The sequence below is a fragment of the Ambystoma mexicanum genome, chromosome 10 (genome assembly GCF_040938575.1).
Source record: "Ambystoma mexicanum isolate Mex_15411 chromosome 10, UKY_AmexF1_1, whole genome shotgun sequence".
NCBI lineage: Eukaryota > Metazoa > Chordata > Amphibia > Caudata > Ambystomatidae > Ambystoma > Ambystoma mexicanum.
In genome coordinates, this window is record NC_090932.1 from 77,804,927 (window position 1) to 77,825,979 (window position 21,053).

The following is a 21,053-nucleotide window of genomic DNA, read 5'->3' on the forward strand; positions in this document are numbered from 1 at the left end:
CCGGAACTGGTAATTAGATATCATCTAACACCTCATCAGGGACTATTGTGCAGAGATAAGAGAGTCTTTGTACCAGACAAGAGCCTCCACAAAGAAGTCTTACAACTTTGTCATGATTCCAAGACGGCCGGACATCGAAGATACACTGGCACTTTAGACTTGATTCTCAGGCATTACTGGTGGCCAAGAGTTAGGACGGACGTTCGGGATTATGTCTCCTCATGCACCGTATGCTTACAAACCAAGAGTCCCCGGCAAGCTCCCTCAGGGAAACTGGTGAACACAAGAATACCAACAAAACCGTGGCAGATCATCTCCACAGATTTTATAGTGGATCTACCAGTTTCGGAAGGTTGTAACACCATCATGGTTACCGTGGACTCCCTCATCAAAATGGCTCATTTCGTTCCTCTAGCAGCAATCCCTTCTGCACCCCTGATGGCGCAGGTGTTTATAGATCGTATATTTTCTCTTCACGGACTCCCCGAAGTGATCATATCAGACTGAGGGCCCCAGTACACCTCCAAGTATTGGAAACACATCTGCCATACCCTAGGAATTTCCAGAGCCTTGAGTTCCGGGTTTCACCCACAAACCAACGGACAGACGGAACGGCTCAATCAGACTCTTGAGGGATATCTTCGGTGTTACATTTCAGCTGCACAAGATAACTGGAAAGGGCTTTTGTCTTTAGCAGAGTTTGCTTATAACAACAGTACCCATTCAGCTACACAGCACAGCCCTTTTTTTTGTACCTTCGGGTTTCACCCTGTTTTATTTCCTACTCATGGGTTCTCTTCCTCACCTGTTCCTAGCATTGACAATATGGTCAAAACCATACAAGATGGACAGGAACAAGCCAAGAAAGCCCTGTTAGAAACACAACTCCGAAGTAAGGAACAAGCAGACAGACATTGCACCTCAGCTCCACCGATTCATGTAGGAGATCGGTTGTCTAGCCGATTCCTCCCCAGAAGACTAATCTCTTCAAAGCTTTCACCTAAATTCTTTGGCCCTTTTCGAGTACTGAAGCAGAAAGGCCCTGCTGCCTTTCAACTTCAACTGCCAGACTCGTGGAAACACATTCATTCTACTTTTCATGTCTCTCAACTTAAACCAGACCTCCGGAACGAATTCCATCCACGGACTACCAGTACCCCTCTACCCATCCTTACACATGATGGTCCAGAATACGAAGTGTCGGGGATCTGCGACTCACGCTATAGACGGGGTACCTTACAATTCTTAGTGGATTGGAAGGGATACTCACCTGCGGAAAGATCTTGGGAACCCTCCTCGGTGGTACATGCTCCTCGTCTAATTAGGGTGTTTTATCATTTTCATCCTGGCAAACCAGGGTTTCTCTCCCATAAGAGGGGGCATACTGTTACGATTTCCCGTCGGCACAGGATTTTCCAGCGCTTTTCTCTGTGGCGCCGCTGGCGTCACGTTGCTAATCTCCAAGTAGTTACTCCCAAGATGGCCGCTGTTTCTCAGAGCGTTGGTCCAGAGGATCGGGAGACGGGAGAACCGACTCCACCCATCCTCAAACCGAAAGTGCTTCTGGCGCCCGACACAGAACGGCTTCGCGTTGCTTCTGCTATCAGAGACTGCGCTCCGTGAGTATCGCTCCTAGGGACCTTCAATCCTTACGAACTCGCTATCCTCACAGACACACCTACTTACTTCCTTTTTCTCTCTACCCCTCAGGGTTACATCCCGCGCGATCGTGAAACTCTCCCCTCTCTCCCAGGATCTACGTTATCCAGCCCATTCACCTGATTCCGCTCTACTAGGTAAACACGGTACAACCCTTGTTCCCTTACAACTATCTGCCAATCCTTGCACTCATTCAATCTGCTTTCCCTGTCTCTCAGCACTCGCCGCGTCGAGTCAATATCGAACTACAACACCCAGGCAACCCTTCTTCCTGGACGCGGATTCCTCTTTCCTTCACGTCTCTCCCGTTGGACATTGAGCAAATCTGTTCGGCCTCCTACTAGCCTTCCTGGTTAGAACCTCCCTCTTATTTTTGCATTTAACCTTTCTTGTGATTTCTGTCCCCATTACTAACTGTTACTTCTTGTTCTAACTACAGACTTCTGACACCCCACGGACAACTTAACAGAGAACATCACATCTCATTAGAAGTCCACAGAAGACAGCACGCTTCCGATTCTTCATCACCTCCATTTCGGGGTTTTCTTCCCCTAGAGGGTTTCCTCAGCATTTTCACACAGTGTCGAATTTTACCGACGCTGTGAGAGAGCACCGGGTGGATTACTCATATCACTTGAAAGCGAGAGTTGAAGAACAGGTAGGATTTCGCTCTTTATACCTGTGTGCATATTGAGTGGGTGATTGAGACGTATCTTATCCACCAGGGGAATAGTTTTAACACACCCCTGTTTATTCAATAAAATGGCAACTTGTGAGGAAACTATATTTGTGTGTCCGTCTCGCATTTCTGACCCCTCACAAGTGTGCCTATGTCACACTATGTATTCATCCCAGAATGCAACTGGGTGCATGATTTGGCATGTACAGAGCAATCCCAATGTCCACTTGTCATGTAAGACTCTGGAGAGAAGTGTCAAATGGCCACTCTGTGTGCAGTGCATGGGGTCATCCTGACATTTCTGTCCCCTGGAAAGATTAGGATATGCAGACCCACCTCGTCATGTTAACACATTTCTGGTTGAGCCTTGGCAAACTGATCACCAGGGCCTGGGTTTCATAATCATTCTTCATCAGTTCAAAGCGTTCGGTTGGTGGTCACTTGGAGGTCGTTTAATGTCCGTTCTGCGTTATGGCGCTGGCTTGTAAGTGTCTACTGTGTTCAGTGGTGTATCTTAGGCTTTTTTCTGTTGATAATATTGCTATGCTTAGGTTTCAGAATGCAGCGCTTAGTGTGCAACCTCAATTCCTTGCCGTAAAGTCTGTGCATTTCATGCTTCGCACCTGGATCCAGTGTTGCATCCTGAGAACTTTGGTGCATTCTGAAAAGGGAACCTGCAGGGCTTTTAAGCAGCTGCACTTAATGGCCCTGCAGGTTTGTCCCAGGAGGATAGCTCAGTGGCAGCACGCTCGACTTGGAAACAAGATGACACGAAGCAACACAGGTTCGATCCCTGGGTCCCCGCTTAGAAACCTCTGGGTATTAAGCGCGTTATAAATAACCCATCATATATCATATATATCTCACTAAATAAGAGCAGCCAATGTAGATGCACTCAAAGTACTGCCAACCAAACATGTTCCACCCACCCAAAAAGTGTGTGCAATCCAGCCCCAGGTGGTGAGTCACACTTTTAAAATTGTCTATAGTCACTTAAAAAGCGCAAGGATCTTTCCAAAATTACATTTATCTCAGAATCAGACAGAGTTTAACCCCTTAAGTGCCAAGGAGGAGTATGCTCATCCTTTTTGCATAGACTTGCATAATAGCCTGTCAGTTAAAGGGAGAGCAGTAGTCATGCCTTAGAAAATATTCTCAGCTGTGTAATTTCAGTGGGAATGTAGTACGTGCTGTTTTCAAGCCCACTACATTGGCACCCGTGATCAAATCTTACACAGAACATTTGGACGGAGGTTGCAGGGCAGGAAGCATAGGAACTTGGCGGTTGATGGTTACAGAAACTACCATTATGGTGCTGACCGAGATACAGCAAGGTGATAACTGGCGTAAGAGAAAACATTATACACTGGGACCTCGAAAGTGTTCACAGCATATATGATCCTTTTGATGCCAAACATTCTTAGAACCTACCTTGTTTTCGGCAGTCCAGATCTGCGGTCAACCTTACTGGGTACACACTCACCCAAGCTATCACAAAACATTAATTTGCCCCGTCTACATCACCCCATCCCCACATCGGTGGCCTTTCACCGGCTTCCCCGTCCTATTATCTTCACCCTACTCCTTTTTCTCTGCAGACTGAGGTCTGGATTCCCGAGGCACGGGCACAATATGCCCACCACTAGACAAGCCTAGGAGCTCTGTGGCCATTACAGTGGCAATTTGGCACAGTGTAAAAGCTCGGTAACACAACATAACAACACGTCTCGGCTGTAGATAATGGTGCAGTCCTACATTTGGTATGGCGTCGAGGACCTATGCTCCGAGGCTCACTTAGGAGCCTTTCACACCCACCTTTCTCTTCTCCTTCCACTCATTGATGAGGTTCCTCCCATCTCCGCGGAGCCCATTCTGGTTAGAGTCTGTAGGGTATTCGGGATCCTTCGTTCCGTTCGGTGTCATGTACTTCCTGCCACCTCCCAGGATGACCTACAGAAAATAAAATTAGCAATGTGTCACCCGGCTTGTGTTTCCATCAGAATCTACTACTGTCAAACATCAGCCCAGAATCAAGCGCTAGCAGCCCCTCATCTTCATCCCAACCCCTCCAAATCGTGAGGTAATCTGAATGAGTATATATGGATCTTTGGTACAAACACTTTAACGTTAGGGTGAGTAGACAAAAATAAAATGAGCATCAAGCCCAGTGTGCATTATGTTACTATGCACATGTGTGAATTGGGTAGCAGTTCAAGCATATATCCTTTTTATCACAGACATGTCTATCAGATATAAACATCTGTGGTCATTTTTATGTTCCCAGAATGCTCTTCTATTTTATGCAAAGGAGCCAGAAACCTTCATTGGTGCTAGGTGCAAAGACGTAGTTCAAAGTAGTGCAATAGGTGTGTTCCAGACTGTCAATCCTGGAATGATAGCTTTCTATCAGAAACGTATTTATATGGTTATTCTAGGTTTTGACAATGTTCTTTGCTCGAAGTGATCACCAGATGGACACTGTCAAATTTTAAAGAGAGTCAGAGTAAAAACTTTGTCAAATTAAATATTGTTCTTTTTTTAATAGCTTCTTTTGCGGAGAATACACCCCATTTTATTTCTCAAAATGTCCTTCCTCTTAGAAAGCATTATGATCAGATTAAAAACCAGTGACCTGTTTCTATGATAAAACTTAATGTTATACCCCAGAGCATGGCCCTGTGTTCTCTAACAGTCTGCCAGAACCGCTAACAACCACTGCAGAGCCTATCCATGTCCCCCACCACCTCACCCCATATGACAAATGCCCCCTCAGGGTGATGGCCACATTCCTGCAGGACACACGTGATGAAAATGTAGATCTCCAAATACCTCAGGAGACGCCTCTACCACAGCTGCTCTCTTTCCACATTTAACCATAAATCACCCCTTTGCAGGCAAGGGATCATGGGATTTATAAAGTGCAAACCTAGCTAACAAGGAAAGGATTGCTCTAAACAGGAGACAAAGACAGAGGGTGACATGTAGGCTGTGGAAAGAGGTGGGAGAGAGGAGCGGGGTCAGGGTCTCCACAGGGAGAGAAGTGGGTTAAGAAGTAGGTTTGTGTTTTCCTCGCGTTGCCCAGCTCTCAGCAATGGTCGAGGTAGGCAGCTCTGGCAAAAATGTACCCGAAAACTCGATTGTCAGAGAGAGCCAGACAGACAGACAGTGGGGCAGGGATATACAGAGAGAGAGAGTCTGAGAAAGAAAACAGAATGAGAGAAAGGGAGACAGGGACATACACTGAGATGGGAATAGAAAGAGCAAGAGATGGAGAGAAAGGAGAGATAGAAATGGAGAGAAAGAGAGCTAGTTTTGGTATGTAAGACGACGGGGAAGCTGGTTCTCACTATTAGTGATAATCATTTGGGAGCCGGTTTGCAAAGGAGTTATTCGGTCCTACCCTTGACTTAAACCTGGAGAGGGTGATTTGATTCACATGGAAGTTACAATCAATATCTCTGGCATACTTCTGGCTCACCGGTAGCAAGTCATGGCTACCTGTAGTAATTTCCTTGTGAATCAAGCAGTGCACGTTGCACTTATTTTGTACTTAGATAGTAGTAGTGGTAGTAGTTTGTCTTTTTTATAGCCATGTGGATAAGCATGACGAGAGAGTTTCTCAGTTTGCAAAAGGAAAGAGCTAGGTTATGAGGGCCTTCCTGGAGGTAAGGTGGTTGACTACAAGGCGGATACTAAGAGGAAGGAAGTTCCAGAGAGTGGGTGCTTGGACCAAGAAAGTGGATCCCCCTATTCTGGTGGAATTGAAGGGAGGGATCACAAGGAAGAGTGCAGTCTGATCTAAGGTTTCTGTTGGGCTGGGGTCGTAGCGTGTACGTTTGTTTTGAAGGAATTCAGGGCCTGTCTTGTGCAGTGCATGGTGGGGATGCACATGGCCTTGACGGTGGCCCGTCGGCCGATAGGTAGCCAGTGGAGCACCCAGATGGAAGGAGTGATGTGTGCCCTGGGAGGGTTGGGGGAGGGGCACAGGAGGAGCCTAGCTGCATAGTTTTGGATTGGTTAGACTATTCTGAGCTGGTACTTGGGGCTGCTCAGATAAACGGTATTACTGTAATCTAGGCGGAAGAGGATGACAGCCAAGATTGCTGTGACTCTGTGAGGGTAGGGGAGATAGGGGAAGATTTGACTGAGGATGCAAAGGTGTAGAGGGCAGGATCTAGATACCGTGTTCATGTGGTGAGAGAGGGATAGATCCGAATCCATGGTGCATCCCAGGTTCTTTAGTGAGCTAGATGCTGCAGGCATGGGGCATAGGGAGCATGGCCTGGGGGTGGGTTGAGAGAAGAGCTCCGTCTTATCACATAAGGATTTCTGTTTTACCAGGATTAAGGAGGACGTGGTTGGCCATCACCCAATGGTCGATTTCTGTGAGGCAAGAGGCAAGGTCAGGGTCAGGGTGGGAAGAAGCAGCTGTCATTGGGATCTTGAACATGATCTGTGTGTCATCTGCATAATTGTAGCCATTTAGGGTTTGTGAGTGGATGAGGGTGGGAGGAGGGTCAGGTAGAGGTTGAAGAGTAGGGGGGAAAGGTAGGTCCTCTGTGGGACTCTGTTGGAGACAGGGCAGGGGGAGAGGGGTAGGGGAGAGGAGGGTGGTTTGTGAGTGTGTAGTTCATTCATGCAGGAAACTGCATGGCTGTAAAGACTGGAGGGGGGTATCTGAATGTCTGTCCCTATATGGTAGGGTAGAGACACTGAGCACCCCAGCTAAGGTTCTCTATATGGTAGCTTATGGACAAGCAACCAAAGCTCAAGCTCTCAGGAGGTGATGCAGGCTGGTCCTTAAGTACAGTGAGTCCCTGAGCCCCAGAAAGGAATGTCCACACACTGTGTTATGTGCTAACCATTTCTTTATATAACATAATGTTCATAGATATATACACAATTCAATAACACACTTTTTACTCTGGTAATTCTGTGACAACAAATCTATACACTTCTATGTGGTACCACACTTAGACTTTAGATTTCTTTAAAATGCATCAACTGCTGGCAGTTACAACAGAGAATACAAATATTTCACTGCGGTGTATCAATGTAGAAAATAAGGAAGGAAAGCAGGTTAAGAATTAACAAGCCCAGTCCATAAATGCTCGATAAGCCTGTCAAAAGAGAAATCATATCGTGCCTCTTATTGCAATAAATATATGAATATTGGCCTACGCCAAGTTGCTCGACAGTCACTTGCGAAAGAATCCGTGTTGCAAGGTCCTGACCTTAAATCAATGTAAGCCGCCATTTCAGGTCAATCCGCCATTTTAGGATTCGCTTTGTAAAAGTCACCCTGTGACTTAAAATGGTGGACGATGTCATTCCAGAATACAACATGGCCGTCTTGACCTCTGTACATAGCTAATATGTAACTTGCCTGCAGGCCACTTGTTGAGGTCGTGAACTGAGACCTTGTCCTTTGTTGACCTGTGTGAAAAAGGATTTCTCGTGCAATGAAACTAATCCACAAGCATATGTTGAAACAATGTATTCAAATACTGAATGTAGAACATCTGTTTAACTACATTGTATTAATGTTTGAGAAGGCCTACATGGAAAATCTTAGAAAACACAGTTATTGCATAGGCTTGTTGATACATGTATTAAAGGCAAACCAGTTATGTGCGGTTGTTCGAGACTTGGCACGAACCCTAGATCGGTGATGTATTAAATGGAATATTAACCCAAAGTGGGGCTGGACATCGTGCCCACCAAGTGTATAAAAAGCGAATGCATTCTAATGTACAATGTCTCTCACTGAACACACTGAACCACGCTGGAGTTCGCTGTGTTGTACTGAGGGCCGATAGCTATCTGATTTTGCTCTGTTTTTGTAACTGGATTCAGTATAAAATAAAGTACTTTATATGTTCCTTTGTAACCCGTGTTTGGTGTATTTCCTTTTGGGGGGCTCTGCCTCGATATTTTGATTTTGTTTTCACAAGCCTTCCGTCTTGGTTAAAAAGTTCAACCACCCCAATGTACCTGAAGTGGAAGAGTTGCTTTGATGGTTCGTCGACGGTATCCTTTGAGGATGTACTCCCTTTCAAGCAGGAGCCCCAGGCATCGAGAACCTTGAGGAAAAGTATAACACTGGTACCGATACAGCAGCTTCGACCTTCACGGTGCTCTTCAACGATCGGTTCCTCAATGGTGGAAGTCCTGGGAAAGTGAGGCATGCAGTAGACCTCGATGCAAAGTGTTCAGTGCCGCAAGTAAGACAGTGGACTTGAAAGTCCTTCGGTGGCAATGGATGCTGGGGATCATGGTCAGCATCCTCTGGCCTGTCGGTGCTGCAGCCACAACACATACCTAGGGATAGCTTTGGCGATCGAGACTCGACCATGGGCTGGACCTTGCATCTTCACTCCGTCAGTGTCCTCGGGACTTCTTTGTTGGCTTCTGGTGGCGGGAAACCCACCAGTTGACTTTCCTCAGAAGCTAGCGACCTTGAATTTCTCTGGGGGGACAAAGTGGTGAACAGTGATGGCAAGGGGGCCCTCTGTCAAATGTTCTTAGACATGAGTGGAGGTTTCTCGGCTCCAGGTGTCGAGCAGCACAGCATCAAGATGCCCTCACTTCTGGGCTACATGATTCAACTTGGCTTCCAGCAGTCACAGAAATCTTCTGAACCCCCTGTCAACGAGAATGGACTTCAACGACCCTCGACATCCAGGCGCTCTCTTCAGGTTTCTTGGCGGACCCCTTCTCTGGATGTCAGACTCTGGCTTCCAGGGTGCCTCGATGAAGAACAGCAGTTTTTGCACAATGGTGCCTCCTAGCTTGTGGAGAGGTCTCCTAGCCAGGTCCCATGTTGGATCAGTCCTTGATAGACTTGACTGCTCTTGGATTACATTGAAGGAAATGCAAAGGCTATATTCTTCCTCCCACTGGGCTTCAAGGATCAGCTTCAAGTTTAAACTTCAGCTTCTGAACAAATTGGTAAGTGAGAGGTCCCCAGATATACACATCTGTCCCTCATTCACTCTGCCTGAGCCAGGCTCAGTCAGCCAATCAAAAAATAGGGCATATAGACACCCATAACAAGGAATGTGGATTGGGGCAAGCACCCAGCCATTCAGCACACCACACTGCATTAATGTCAGGCAGGGTTGTCTCATTCATTGCGTCATAGACACAGAAATCAGACACCCATAACATAGAATGCATATTGGTCACACATCCTATTCACACAGGTCCCACCCCAATGGTGTATACACAACATACAATCACTGGGAAGGCTCCAGCCAGCCTGGTCTGCACTTCCCTACAATACCATATATGGTTCTTCCACCCAACAGCCAGTCAGAGGAAAGGACAGAGTCAGGGCTTCCCAGGACTTTGGGAAAAGAAGCTAACAGGCAATAGAGACCAAGGGACCAAGGGGCCACAGGGACCATCTTTCCTTCAATCAGGAATCCACTGATTCCTATGGAAGGGCCTGGGAATCCAAAAATGGGGGATACTCAGAGCTCCTGTCATATCAGCATGAAGCTGCCACCAGCCCATACCCTGCTCTGTGGGCAACACACAGGTGCCCAAAATCATACACTAGTGGTACAGGGTTGTACCCTCACCTGTGGATGCCATCAGGGTATCCCAAGGGTCTTTGTTCACCACAACCAAAAAGAGGAAGAGCTGCACTGCCAGGGGTCCCAACTGGACTCCTGTGCAGAATATAACACAGAACACACATGATAAGGGAGTACCGGACAAGAACAGGGAGGCCAGTCCCTTCAATGCATTTCCAGTATCACAATGGCACAGTTGTAGCTACACAGATTCTGCCCACGTCACTTTCAGATCATCCCACTGGTCCCAGGTGCCATCAATCTGCCACCGGTAGACGAGAAGTGTCAGCCAATAGCCGCCCTCTTTATCACCCCACCGCCCACTCATCTCCCAGCTCTGCGTACAAATACAGTTGGCAAAGATACATTGATGGAAGGGGTCCCAGCTACTGAATTGCCACTGATTTGTTCCAATTCCTACCTGCGAGTGATTTGCCATTTGAAACTGCAAAATGTAGGGATTGTGCAGGTTATAGAGCAACAAACATGGCACTTTACAGTCACTTCAGGGCCTAGCATGAACCCAAAATGTTCAAACAGTTCCATGGCAGGAAACGTGCAGTGTACGGTGTGAGCTACTGGGGTTGAGGACCGGGGAGCGAGAATGTCCAAGTGTAGACGATGCTGGCTTTCTCACTGCGAAAGTTCTGGCCCTCCCATGAATTGAGCGAGGGGGTAGAGGAGCGATGGGAAGCAGCTTCATGTTAAAAATAAATTAGGGGTGATTAACAACTGGCTACTGAATGAAAGAGGGAGGGGTAGTGCCTGGAACAGAGAGAGGTGGCAGGAAGAGACAGAGCATGTGAGGTGGCAGTCCCTGTGTGTCCTTCCTCCGTCTCTACATGCATAGATACCAACTGTTCACAGTGGGATCAAAGGTCACCTATGCGCTGCCTACACGCCCATTGCCCCTACTCTAAAAAAAAAGTGTATAATTTGCATAGCTCCACTCTAAAAGGACAATGTGTTCTTTGAACCCACCACATTGAGGACAAGTGCATTAGAATTAGAAACAAGCACAGGAAACATTTATTTACCTTTTTGTTTTAGTATTTAATGGTGTAGATGAGTGTATTTGCCCCAATAAAGGTGGCATTCCCTTAGTTGACTGTGTTTTGTGATTAGTTTGACAGACAATTATATCATCTTATTTGCATCACTCAGCGGAATTGTGTACTGCAGTCTACTTTGAAGGTACCCTTTAATAGGCCTTCAGAAGTTGTGAACTTGAACTTCAGTGCCTTGCGATCTTGGTGAAAACTGTTCTGGGAATGTGTGTTCACTATTGAGTGACTTTCTTGACAAGTTGAAAAATCAGTAATTAAGAGCAAATAAAAGTGAATTTGCCATGAACCCTATTGTGAACACTTGTACATCTGGCTCCCTGTGCATGATTTATTTTAGGCACTGAGCATTTTTTTCCACCCACCCCAACCAATAGCTTTTGTGCCTGAATCACTTTTTTGGGTGATAAGGCAGCAAGGCTGTACACCTCTGGGCTATGACTGAGGTCACAGAAGGTCAAAGCTCTATAACTGGCAGAAGCAGATCTCTGTAAAGCCATTGTACACAGATGAAAGGCACGCTTTGCCGTGAAAAGGGGCATCACGCTTAGTTACGTATTGACCTTGCTTCCCAGTCTGACCTGCTCGCGGGTTTCCTGACACGTTTGTAGCCTTGAGGGTTTGGCGTTTTACTGCGGGCCAAACACTTGAGTCGCGGGTCAGCCGACAGTTATGCATGATATGATATAAGTCATTTATTACGTGCCTGTATACAAGTGTTTCTAGGCACTGTTGCGTACTAATACGCGGTTGGGCGCATGCGTGAGCCAGAACGAGGCTCACGCATGCGCAGTGTTAATAAACACAGCCCGTGCAGCAGTTCGCGCTGGGGACCTAAACCATCCACACGTCTCCGGCGTAGCTCTCTGGATGTATGCGGAGCGAGTGTGTGTGTGATTACGTGGGCCCCCCCAACACCCCCACGATACTCAACACTGGCGACGAGGACGGCGCGTGAGCCATCCTCTGCTCCGGCAACGTTCCAGGAGAAGAACGTTGACTGGCGTTCACACGAGTCCACGCGTATGGCCGGCGGCCATCTTGGTCAACACGTGAAAGGCAGTGGTAGCGGCCCGTGAGGGTGCTCGTGCGCCACTTGAACTTTTGCTTTGCCCAGCAACAATTTTTGGAAATCCCACAGCCATAACATCTACAGGGCTGTGGCACAAGTGATCAGGAGGAGAAAAGGGTGCAGGAGGAGCACCACATCGCAAAGGGGACTCAGCACACCAGCCCAGCAGCCACAGAAGATGTCCAGCAAGTACCGGTGAGTGCTATTCACCAAGATGGGGGAAGAGGATGACCAAGATGGTGCAATTGCCCCATCCCACGCAGGATGAACAGCACTCTAAGCCCCATGCCTGAATTTGATACCACAGGCCCTCCATCTAAGCTGGGTCCAAAATGGCTCCTGTGGGTGAAACGGCTAGAAATGTTTATCACGGCCGCAGGGGTCACGGAAGATGCAGAGAAGATCGCCATCATGGTATACTCGGCAGGGGTGGAAGTACACAAGATCTATGACTCGCTGACCATCCCTGTGGCCACCTATGTTGCAGTGAAACAAGCACTCAGGGAAGGGATTACTTCCTCCCCATGGCAAACGTAGACTTTGACAGGTTTGTCATGGGCGCGGAGAAGCAGCGAGATGATGAATCGTTGGACAAGTTCTGTGCGCGACTCCGACACCTAGCAAGCTCCTGTAGATGGGGTAACGAAGAAGAGATGGTTCGTAACCAGTTGCTGCAAGGGTGCAGCTCCGGAAAACTGCAGAGGCAGGTTTTGAGAGAACCTGGGCTAACCGTACAACAAATCCTAGACATGGGGAGAGCGTATGAACTGGCTGATGCCAGGGGGGCGAAGATGGACGCAGCTACTCATGCAAAGAAGGAGGAAGAAGCTTTTGCAGTCGGTCGCTATGCACCAGGGAAGGCAATATGGGCGCCAAGAGGTGGAGACCCACCCACAGGTCACAGCAATGCTCCATCATGCCAATACTGCGGATATGACCTGCCACATGCAGGCGAGTGCCCCGCCAAATCAAGAACCTGCGGCAGGTGTGGCACTCTGGGACACTATGCAATAGTGTGCAGGGCAATGACACCAGTCGCTGCGACAAGAGGTCCGGAAAGAGTTGGCCGAGGCACCTCTAGGAGGATAAGGGGTGTGTCGTCCATTGAACAGGGCATGCAAGATTTGAACATCGCAGAAGAAGAGGACGAAATCTTCTTCATCTCCAGTATCGCCAAAGGCCCAGGGAAACGGCGTCAGCCCACGTGCACAGTGAACATTGGGGAAACACCCACGCCGGTCCTGATAGACACTGGAGCGTCCGTCTGTGTGCTAGCGACCGAACATTACAACGCGTTGCCTGGCCCACCAGGGTCCACAGCACGCATATATGCTTTTGGTGGACACACTCCGCTCTCCATCCAGGGGGTGTTCGTAGCACCAGTGACTCATGGACAGACCAGAATCAAAGCAAGATTTTTCGTCACAAGTGTGAGCCCACACTCACTCCTAAGTTGCGCCGCCGCTGAAGCGCTAAACATTGTCCACGTCTCATTTGCGGTGTACTGCGCCGACCTGGAAAACCTACTGCAACGGTTCGAGACAATCTTCAATGGCATAGGAAAACTGAAAGCTGATCCAATACACCCTCCACATAGACGAGTCAGTGAGACCAACAGCTCTCAAACACCGCCGCATCCCGTTCCATCTGAGAGCACAGGTGGAGAAGGAGTTGCAGTCCCTGATTGACCGAGACATCATTGAAAGGGTGGAAGGCCCCACCCCTTGGGCCTCCCCAATCGTAGTAGCCCCGAAGCCTAAACAGCCAGGCGCGGTGCGCATCTGCGTGGACATGAGGCTACCCAACATAGCCATCAAATGGGAACACCACATCACGCCCACCTTAGATGATATCGTCGGGGAACTCCAGGGAGCAAAAATATTCTCAAAACTGGACCTACGATTTGGATATCACCAGTTAGAGTTACACCCCGAGTCCAGATACATTACGACCTTCACGACTCATGAAGGGTTATATCAATACAAGCGGCTCAGTTTTGGAGTCTCGTCCGCGACGGATGTCTTTCAAAATGCCATCAGGGGGGCTCTGTCAGGACTCAAGGGAGTGATCAACATGTCGGACGACATCCTGGTCTTTGCCCGGTCAGAGGCAGAACATGTGAAGCGCCTAGAGAACACCCTGGAAAGGCTGCGCACTCTAGGTCTAACACTACACAAAGAAAAGTGTGAGTTTCTGAAAGACAGGTTGGAGTTCTTTGGTTTCGTTTTCCATGCTGGAGGGATTTCCCCTGATCCAGAGAAGGTGAAGGACATCCGTGAAGCCGCTCCACCAACATCTCCAGCGGAGATTAAAAGCTTCCTGCGGATGGTGAACTATTGCGGTCGCTTCATCCGTGACCTAGCCTCGCTATCGGAGCCCTTAAGAGCGGTCACCAGGAATGACGTCACATGGAACTGGAGTAGAAAAGAGCGGCGGGCGTTCGATGACATTAAGAGCGTCCTATCAGGGCAAGAGACTATGGCTTATTTCATCTCGGACCGGGAGTCTGAAATTGTGGTCGACGCCAGCCCCATGGGACTGGGAGCAGTTCTTATGCAGGCGGACAATCAAGGAACCATGAGGCCCATCGCTTATGCCAGCAAAGCCCTCACAGAGACAGAGAGGAGATACTCTCAGATCGAGCGGGAGGCCTTGGCCATACTGTGGGGGTGCAAACACTTCCGCATTTACATTCTGGGGAAACCGGTTGTTGTGGTGACGGATCACAAGCCCCTAAACCCAATTCTATCAGGGACCTCGTCCAAACCACCACCTCGCATTGAACGATGGATGCTCTCGCTAATGGAGTACGGGGTCAAACTACTGTACCGCCCAGGAACACTCAACCCGGCAGACTATCTGTCCCGCAACCCGGGCTCGGGGAGGCTCCGAGACTCCATTGAAGTGGCCGACTGCGTAGAGGCCGTACACCTGGTGGTCGAATCTGCGCTGCCCATTGCCCTGGCCGGCCAGGTAATTGCAGAGGAATCCAACAAGGACGAAACGTTCACCAAAATCAGACAGGCGATAGCGAGTGGGGAGTGGCGTGAGGTCCTGCAAGACAACTCCAGGAGGGTCATCGGGGCTCAAAAGGACCTGCAAGCCCTCTGGAAGGCGCGGCACGAGTTGACGGTGGCGGATGACGGCCTCCTGCTGAGGGGTCACCAGATTGTGATCCCGAGAACATTAGTTGAGAAAGTCCTACATCTGGCCCATAATGGCCACCAGGGGATGGCCAAGATGAAAGCTCGCTTGAGATTAAAGGTCTGGTTCCCGGAGCTGGAAAGCAGAGTGGAGGAGTTTGTGAAGAACTGCATTCCCTGCCAAGCTGCGAGTCCGGTGGAAAGAAGGCCGCCGATCCAAGCCATGGTAAGGAGCGACCAGCCATAGGGGACAGTACATGCCGATTTTGGGTCCACAGGCCGGGGAATGTACTTTCTGGTGGTGACCGATCAGTGGTCACGATACCCCGAAGTTGAGCTAGTCGAGTCCACTGCCAGCGAACACACCATCATGGCGTTGGAGAAAATGTTTGCCACGCATGGGTTTCCAAGGGAGTTTTGCTCGGACAACGGTGCCCCGTTCAAAGGGCAGCAGTTTGCAACCTACTGTGAAGAAAGAGGGATAAAACATCGTAAGGTCACACCCCTCTGGCCAAGAGCAAATGGGGAGGTAGAGCGATTTATGCGAACGCTCAACAAGGTGTTCCGCATATCAATGAATGGAGGGGAAGATCTAAGACGTAACCTGTTCGAATTTCTCCGAGAGTACCGCTCGACCCCCCATCAGTCCACTGGGGTCGCCCCCGGCGGAGGCGCTATTAAAAACGGGTGCCAAGAGGATTGTTACCAGAAATCGAAGGTCGACATCCGGGAGAGATCAATAACGAGCAGGTGCAAGCGGAGAGAGCCACTCAGAATGAAAGAGAGACCACCAGGAGGAGGCTCCCAGAGAAAGACATTGCCGTGGGTGACACCGTGCTAGTGCGAAACAGAAGGCCGGAAGGAAAGTTATCACTACCATATGAGACGCAGCCACTCGGGGTGACGCACGTCAAAGGGTCTATGGTCACCGCCGCCAATGCACGAGGGACTGTCACCAGGAACGTGTCCTCCTTCAAGCGCATAGGAACTGCGAGTCCGGAGGAGACAGTCACACCCGACCCGGAGCAGAATGCCGAGCCAACACTGAGACACGATGAACCGCCCGAGACTCCAGGGATGCCCGATGTACCTCAGGATGAAGCACGCAGGTAACCGAGCCGGGCGGGGCGCAGGCCGCCGCAGAGGTTCCAAGACTTTCTTATGGACCCTGCTTCGTAATCAGTGGTACACTAACAGTTTAAGTTGTATTTGAGCACTGTTAATTCTATGTTTGTTCATGTTTTCTGTTTCGGGGGGAAAAGGAGGGATGTTGCGTACTAATACGCTGTTGGGCGCATGCGTGAGCCAGAATGAGGCTCACGCATGCGCAGTGTTAATAAACACGGCCCGTGTGGCAGTTCGCGCCGGGGACCTAAACCATCCACACGTCTCCGGCGTAGCTCTCTGGATGTATGCGGAGTGAGTGTGTGTGTGATTGCGTGGGCCCCCCCCAACACCCCCACGATACTCAACAGGCACGACAAGGGAGGGAAGACAGATGGAGGACAAAACAAACAATCTTACCAGGCCCTGTGTCATTCTGATCATGCAAGTACAACAATGCAAAGTGGAGGGGGAAGGAGGAAGTGCAATCAGGGCAGGATTGCTCTTAGGATGGGCAGCCAGGGAAGTGCCGCTCTGGGTAAGTGCAAGGAGGCAGGGTACTGTAGGGTTACAGTTATGGACCCTAAGTGCAAAGTAGGACCGGGGTCAGTGAGGAGCCTGGAACCCAGTCAGACTCTGAGGGCAGCCAGGCAACCAGTTAGTGCAGCAGACAGGTAGGTTAGCAGGGGGAGAGAGAGAAAGCAGAGGTGAAAAGGAAGGTTGTGAGGTGCTTCTGGAACTTCAGGTGGTCTGGCTCAAATTTGAGAGGGGCAGGGATGCCATTCCAGAGGGAGTCACCTGCAGGGGAGCTATATCTACCCCCGACTATCTGCCTGGAGAAGCGTCTGACCCTCAGAGAGTTGAAGGTGGCTGAGAAAAGGGCTTGAGATGGAAGGTGTTTTGGAAGAGCGAGTTGGATGCAGTGCGGGCCCTGGCCCCATAAAGCCTTGTGGCTAATGCAGGGGGTCTTGAACTTGAACATTGCAGCAACTGGGCGATAGTGGAGGGATTTCAGTCCTGGAGAGATACGGTCCCTGGGCTTGAGGCCAAGGACAAATCTTGCAGTCCTGTTGTGGATCAGTTGCAGAGGACGGAAGTAGAGGCAGGCAGATTTAGAAAGAGGCTGTAGCAGTAGTCCAGCCTAGAGAGAACTAGAGCTCTAGAGACAGTGAGCTTCTGGGGTAAAGTGAGAAAAGGAAAAATACCTCTGAGGAGGTGCTGCAGGTAGTGGGCCTTCTTGGCAATATCCGTGATGTGAGGAGAGAAGGAGAGAGAGAGTGGAGTCGAAGATGACACCATGTTTTTTTTTTCCTCACAGGAAGGTGAAGGAAGAGGCCCAAGGAGGGCGACCAGAGTGAAAGAGGAAAAGCGGGAGCAGGGGTCTCAATGAGAAGGATCTCAGTCTTATTTGCATTAAGGCAGAGATCGTTAGAGGTCCACCAATCCTGAATAGTGAACAGACAGTCAGGAATGAGATGAGGGGAGGCTGAGAGGAGCCTGAAATAGAGCTGAGTGTCATCTGCATAGCACTGAATGTTAGAGGAGAAGGTACAGATCAGGTGGGCCAAAGGGGCCACATAGTCATTGAAGAGCCAGGGTGAGAGGTTAGAGCCCTGGGGAACACCACATGAAGAGAGGTGGTGGAGAGAAAGGAACCAAGTTGGACCTGGGGGGGTCAATCCAGGATGAAGGCGGACAACCACTTCAGGGCCTGATCCGTCATGCCCAGGTTCTCACAGAGACGATTGATCATGATGGCTGATTGACTGTCAAAAGTAGAGGAAAGGTCAAGACGGAGGAGGACAGAACAAAGGCTTGAATTAAGATTAGTGAGCAGATATTCACGGCTGTGTTCAGGAGAGCAGTTTTTCATGCCTCTGGCTGATCTCAAACATTTTGTAGGTTGTGTAAGGAAGGCATGGTATCAAAGACAGACAGACGCAAGTGATCACAGTTCAAGGGTGTTTAATAAACTGTAAAATGGGTGAGATAAACCTAAATCTAAAATGGGAGCAAGCTAAGACCATTAAATAATAACAGTCCTAGTGGAGTTTAGTCAAATATAAAGGGCCCATACTAAAAATAGCTATTGCCAGTCCTTACTGCTATGCTACAAAATAGTGTGGGATAATGTTCACAAGAAAAGAGAGAGTGTTCACAAAATGATAAGTCAGGATGTTAAAGCCATCCCCATGTTTTTAGCACGGGACAAGGCTGGACTCTTGAGCACAGCACACTCCTGGGCTTCTCAGGCACGAGCTTACAGTTCATTTTCTCAATATCAGGGCCTTCTCTTCCCAGGTCTCTTGTTTCAGAGGGCCTGATGTATCATAACATCAAAACAAAAGTTCCTTCTATTAATTTTCATGGCGAGTGATTATCCTTCACCCCTTGGGTCCCCCTCAGACGGGCTCTGATCCTTCTCCCAACATTAGGCTCCTTCAGTCAGGATCAGACCAACAACTCACTGTGAACATCCTTCAGTCAGGTTCACGCTTGTCGTCACATGGTTCACGTGTGCATTACCATTCACCCCAATTTGCAGGCATCCCTCAGTTGGGTTCACGTTTGCCGCTCATTACAGTTCACTCAGTTTCCACAACGTTCAAACACTTTCGACTGTACAAGCAATTAGGCTTGACCCTCGTATGACCACTTTGACACCTCATGCCAGCCTCCCTCCTCCAAGGCCTCTTGGTATTCGGAGTTTCCACAATCTTAACTCAATACATTCTCTTTGTTCAGGAGAGGGGTACCAGCCAGAATCCTTTGAATGAGCACCGGACCACCCTGTTTCCAGTAACAATTTTCCTCACAAAAGACCTCTGTCTATTATCTTATTTCTTCACATAGAATGTAGCACTGCAACCTTGAGCCTAATATATATCAGTCTCTTCTGATTCACCAGCTGTGCTGAACCCGTTGGTGTTTCTTTTGTAGCTGGAGTCAAGGAAGGTACCACGATGGCAACTGCTTCTCCCCGCCCTGGCTATCAGTGCGGGAGGGTCCCATGTACTGCTGACATCCGTCAAACTATTAGCCAGCTGCGATTCCCAGTCTTACGTTTCCTTTCTCGGAGGCCTCGCGGGTCTGGTTTGAAAAGGGCAATGGCCATTCCCTCCTCGTCGTCCTTTCAGGTCTCTCTTGCTTTCTCCTCCATTTGAACTGCTGTCTGGGAATAACTGCTTCATTGTGCATTCAGCCTTGCTCAGGGTGTGCTCTCATGCTCTGCCTTTTATCCCTATGGGGAAGGGAAAGGGCAGTCAGGTGTGTGTAGTTATCGGCAATTGCCTGACTCTGGCTGACCCTTGAGTCTGGACATGTCAGGTAAACGGCAATGGTGTTTGTCCATTGTCGCTCACAGTGTGAGAAAGTGTTTGTGTCGGAAAAGGGGGGGTAGAGTTTCTAAATATCCTACTAGGCAGGATGGGGAAAAGGTTTCATAAGGAAGGGGATACCGTGTCTCACCCTTCGGTGTCCCACTTTAACTTCCCAAAAGGACTTCCCATTCAGGTGATCCTCCCGCACGGTCCACCCCTGGGGTCTGGATCCAATAGCGATGGCCGTGTCCTGGCCACCCGGATAACAGATCCTCGTGTACTAGTGGGTGAGACACCTTCAGGTTTCTCTGAGTTGGTTGGTGGCCGGTGTGTGAGTTTGCGAACCATAGATTTGTAACTGGTAAGTTCAGAGTTGCAATTTCCTGCATCTACCCCATTCCTTAACACCAGTATGATTGGTGCTATGTGCAGTGAATTTTAACCTGGATATTAGCCTCTGCTGTAAACCGGTGGACAGATTTTAGGCCCAACTTTCTCTGGTTATATTTTTTTAAATTGTGGTACCATCAGGCTGCATCATTTTGCAGTTAGGCAGCCAATCGAGGAGCTTATTGGACAAAACGGAGAAGACGACTTGACTGCTATTGAAGGGAGTCATGAGTAATGCTCTGTTCGCTTGAACAAAGTGGATGGGTAGCAGTAGAGGACATTTGAAAGCATGCTCAGCTGAAACGTGGTGCCTCTGGTACTACCCTTGCCCTAGGACCGAAAGTAAGGTCTGCAGCGCATATGACATCCAAATACTTTGGGTCTCATTATGAGTTGGGTGCTATTCCAGTGGTAATCTGCTGGAACGCTGCCCAGCAGAATTACCGCTACCACCACCTGGTCCAGAATATTTACAGCCAGATTACAAGTTGTGGTGGCGGTGTTAGTGCCCATTAATTTGGAGTTCATTGGGGATTTCGGCAGAATTACTGCCGGCGGAATTACTGTTACGGTAATGTTGGCGATTTTCGGCAGAAAGTGGGAGGATTTACCTCCAAGCATGATTCTACAACTAAATCCCCCATTCCAGGGCCAAACTGGTAGTATGGCGGGGCGGAAAAAGTGGCGGTAATCCATTACTGCCAATTTTTCCCAGCACCGCCATACTCATAAAGAGCCCCAATATCTGGAGGCCAATTAGCTAGGAGCGTCTGGTGCACTCATTGTTGTAGTATCGCCCTTTTGACTCCATCCTCAAAGAGAAATCTCTCCTCCGTCCAATGATCTATCTCGTCCAAACATTAAGAGATGTGATACCAGTCCCCTAAAGCCTTCCTTTAGACCAAATTTATTTCACTTTTTTTAAAAGAAATAAAAAATTAAATTAAATGCATTTTTTAAGAAAAATTAAACAAACTAATTTACAAACCTAACGGAAAATAAAAACCCATTGAAGCGATAGGGACGGCACTAGAGGACACTA

At 48.8% G+C, this 21,053-nt stretch overlaps 1 protein-coding gene across 1 annotated transcript in view; it reads right to left on the reverse strand.

Annotated features, from left to right (window-relative positions):
• The window catches only part of LOC138493127 (intestinal-type alkaline phosphatase-like), a 233,907-nt gene that overhangs the window by 63,678 nt on the left and 149,176 nt on the right, over positions 1-21,053 (reverse strand). Inside the window, exon 6 of the mRNA XM_069620328.1 lies at positions 4,154-4,288. Within this exon, the coding sequence (XP_069476429.1) occupies positions 4,154-4,288 (135 nt within the window). The remainder of the gene's footprint in view (positions 1-4,153; positions 4,289-21,053) is intronic.